General features: G+C 39.3%; 1 protein-coding gene across 1 annotated transcript; it reads right to left on the bottom strand.

The window, feature by feature from the left end:
- Positions 1 to 3,159: 3,159 nt before the first annotated feature.
- Positions 3,160 to 4,098, bottom strand: LOC101642060 (olfactory receptor 1052-like). The gene has a single exon (XM_004708522.1). The coding sequence runs from the start codon at positions 4,096 to 4,098 to the stop codon at positions 3,160 to 3,162; it is 939 nt and encodes a 312-aa protein (XP_004708579.1).
- Between the last annotated feature and the right edge of the window lie 248 nt (positions 4,099 to 4,346).

Here is a 4,346-nt window from a genome sequence, read left to right as displayed (position 1 = left end):
AATAAAAGTCTAGTGCAGTTATCACACTTAACCATGAAATTGTGTACATAATTCCTATGATAAGAAACACGTGAAAGTATTTGCTGATGACTTATCAATATGACACCGTAATGGAGGCTCCATTTTGCAACAAGAAAAGGGACATAAATAAAAAGACACATATATGAAACAAATGAATAAAAGCATCTCTGTTTGCAAGTGATTTGTTTGTAGAGAAAAGACTCTTCAAAAAATACTAGAATTAACAATGTATTATAACAAGAGTGAAGAAGAATCAATGCATTTGAATATTGAAAGTACCACGGTCTGCCAAAAGAACAAATACATCTATCTTGGAGGAAATACAGGCAGACTGCTTCTTAGACGGAAAGACAGCCTCTGACTCACATTTGTTGGACATGTTGTCAGAGAGACCAGTCTCTGGAGACGACCATCATGTTTGGTAAAGTATAGGGACAGAAAAAAGGGGAAGAGGCTTGACAAGATGGTTTAACCCAATGGCTGGCTTGAACATAACAACAGTATTGAGGGTGATGCAGGAGCAGGCAGTGATTCATTTTGTTGTTTTTGGATTGATATAAGTTGGAATTGACTTGAAGTCATCTAAAAACATCAACACATCAATATCATAATATGTCCAGTGAACATTCATGATACAAAATTGTATCCTGTATCCTATTAGTAAACATTTTGAAGCTTATGAAAGTATAGTTTTTAGTAAACCCAAATGTGAAATATCTATATATACATAAAAATAGATATATAAGACAAGACTGGCAAGAGTAGAAACTGAAATACTGGTGAAATAAATCAACGATGGGAGATATATACTCCTTATGTACTGAAACACACAATATTGTAAATATATGAAGCTTGTTTATAGATTGAACAACATGCTGATCAAATCTCAGCAGAAGGAATAAAAAGCTGATTTAAAAATGTCCTGAAGGGAAAAAATAAAAATACCCAAATAATTTGTCTTTCATGAGTGATTGTTATATATATTTTAAATTAATCCACATGCAAAGTTTCAAGTTATCATTAAAATAACCAGTTTTACAATTATGTATTTATTATAGGAAAAACCGAATCTATTTCCACATTTTAAATCTAGCAAGTTTCATTAGCAAGTTGATAGGGCTCATCTGTTATTTGTAAACTATAAAGTATCATACTTCAATATTTCTTAAATTCAATGCATTAAAAAATGCAACTTGTACTAAATTTAGTAGTCAGTATAGGATCAAAAATATGGGGAAATCGTACCTAGTTGCTAATTTATATAAATTTTAATATAATTGCAGTTTTACTTCCCAAAGAATCTTAATAATAAATATTATAATTGTATAGTAAAAGGCATCTCAAAAATCACTGCCACTAATTCAGACAGAATCATCGAATTAATGATTAAATGAGTCGTAGCATGAACGGAAGACATATGCAGACCGAGGTTCATCGGAGCACGGTCCACAACAGCAAGAAGATGGAAACAACTTAAGAATGGATAAAGAATCTTCGGTACATGCACACAACAGAACGCTATTTCTCATAGCAGACCGTGATGAAATCACAAGGCAACTCATGGCATGGATTGAAGTGGAGAGCATTATATTAAGTGAAATTAGTCAATCCCAAAATGACAATTATTGTATGAAGCCAATGTTAGAAAGTGAAAAAATAGAGAGAGACAAAGTTCTGTATTCAAAGTTTAACGTGATGGGACACATTTCTTTTAATCATTTTTTGGGGGGCTCATACAATTCATCACAATACACAGATCAATTGTGTAAAGCACATCTATACATTTGTTGCCTTCATTATTCCCAAAATTCACTTTCATCTTGGGTTCCCGGAATCAGCTCATTTTCCTTTTTCCCCCTCCCCCTCCCTTTCTCCTCCCCTCTCTCCCATGCACCCTTGATAATTTATAAATTATTATTGTATCTTATATTACACTGCCCGGCGTCTCCTCCCTTCACCCACCCCTCTGCTGCCCATCCCCCAGAGAAGAGGTTATATGTAGCTCCCTGTGATCAATTCCCCCTTTCTACACCCACTTTCCCTCCTGGTATCGCCACGGTCACCCCTGGTCCTGAGACGTTCATCTGTCCTAGATTCCCTGTGTTTCCAATTCCCATCTGTAGCACTGTGCATCATCTGGTCTAACCAGGTCTGCAAGGCAGAATTGGGGTTCTGGTAGTTGGGGGGAGGAAGCGATTAAGAACTAGAGGAAGGTTGTGGGTTTCATTATTGCTATATTGTACCCTAAGTGACTCATCTCCCCACTACCCATCTGTAACGTATGTCCAGTTGTCTAGAGATGGGCATTGGATCTTCATCATGCGCCACCCTCATTAACGAGGATATGATTCTCCACCACCCCCCACCCCCGTCTTTGGTGTTTGAAGCCTGGTCCCTTTGGCCCTTCATGATCACACATGTTGGTGTGCTGCTTCCATGTGGGCTTTGTTGCTTCTGGGCTAGATGGCCGCTTGTTTACTTTCAAGCCTTTAAGTCCCCAGACGCTATAGGTCTCAATAGCCGGGCACCATCAGCCTTCTTCACCACACTTACTTATGCACACATTCGTCTTCAGCGTTTATGTGTGGAAGGTGGTCACACAATGATGGTTTTTGTTCTTTGGTGTCTGCTGCCTGTTTCCTTCAACACTTCATGTTCGCACAGGCTCGTGTGCTTCTTCTCTGTGGACTTTGTTGTTTCCGAGCTAGAGGGCCGCTTGTTTGCCTAAAAGCCTTTAAGACCCCAGACACTATATCTTTTGATAGCTGGGCTCCATCAGCTTTCTTCAGCACATTTTCTTATGCACACATCTGTCTTCAGCGATCATGTCGGGAAGATAGATATCATGAAATGACCGTTTAGCTGAGCAAGGTGCTCTTGTATTAGGGGAGTGCGCATGACGAGGCCCAATGTGATGGGACACATTTTTTAAAAAACATAGCTATATGACTTAAATAGCTTTCCTTTTCAGGCTGACCTTTTCAGATGTGAACAAATGAGTGAAAAGCATGAAGAATCTTAAAAACAAAACAAACAAACAAAAAAACCACTAGCGACTTAAGCACTCATTCACAGAATATTGCAAACACAAGTGACTGAGAACTGACATAGGCAATATTGTAGGATCAACATGGAAAGTCAACAGGGAAAAGGTTTCATTTCTATGACCCTTTTCACTGCATCTTTGACCTCTTTGTTTCTCAGACTATAAATCAATGGGTTTAACATGGGGATCACTAGTGTATAGAACACAGCAACCACCTTCTCCTGCTCTACCGAATACTGGGAACTCGGCTGAATGTAACTGAAGCTTAAGGTCCCATAGAATATGGTCACAGCAGTCAGGTGAGAGGCACAGGTGGAGAAGGCTTTCCACCTGCCTGCTGCTGAATGGATCCGCAGTATAGCAACAACTATGAACGTGTAGGAAGTGATGACAATCAAGAAGGTGGCCATGGCAATGACTCCAGAGAAGGTTAACAGCAACAACTCATTCATGGATGTATCCGAACATGAAAGCTTTAGTAGCGAAGGGATATCACAGAAAAAGTGGCTGACAACATTTGACCCACAAAAGAACAGTCTTCCCAAGCTTACTGTATGTATTAATGAGTTAATTGTTCCGCATAACCATGAACCAGTGACCAGCACGACACACTTTCTCTTAGACATGGCAACAGTGTAAAGTAAAGGATTCACAATGGCCACATATCGGTCATACGCCATCACCGACAGCATGAAACCTTCTGTGGTAACAAACATCCCAAAACACAAGTGCTGCACCATGCAAGCAGGGAAAGAGATTGTTCCTGTCACCATCAGGAGGTTTATCAGCATTTTGGGTGCAATTGCAGATGAGTAGCAGGCATCTACCAATGAGAGGCAGCTGAGGAAGAAATACATGGGTGTGTGGAGCTTGGGAGTGATTCGAATTAAGAAGATCATGCCCAGATTTCCCACAACGGTAATGGCATAAATCACCAGAAACAACACAAAAAGCACCACTTTCATTTCAGCCTGATCTGTCAGGCCCAAAAGTATAAACTCAGTAACAACTGTGAGATTCTCCTCGGCCATTCGCTTGTTTGCTTTCAGAAAGTCTGCTGTAAAAACAAAAATGTGGATTACTATTTCGATTTGATGCAAAGAGTTACTGATACATTTTTTGACTTAGTAGTAGTTTTTTCTCACTGATAATCCTCATCCATAAAAGTAATAGTGTCTAAACTTCTTTCCTGGGAGTCCTGGTGGCATAGTGAGTTAAGCATTGGGCTGCTAACTGCAAAGTCAACAGATTGAAATGACCAGATTGAAAAACTTTTCAA

This window comes from Echinops telfairi, unplaced genomic scaffold, assembly GCF_000313985.2.
Source record: "Echinops telfairi isolate 266 unplaced genomic scaffold, ASM31398v2 ScPeMD7_60;HRSCAF=208, whole genome shotgun sequence".
NCBI classification, from domain to species: Eukaryota; Metazoa; Chordata; class Mammalia; order Afrosoricida; family Tenrecidae; genus Echinops; species Echinops telfairi.
The sequence above is the reverse complement of the archived record's forward strand: the minus strand, read 5'-3'. Positions and strand labels throughout refer to the sequence as shown.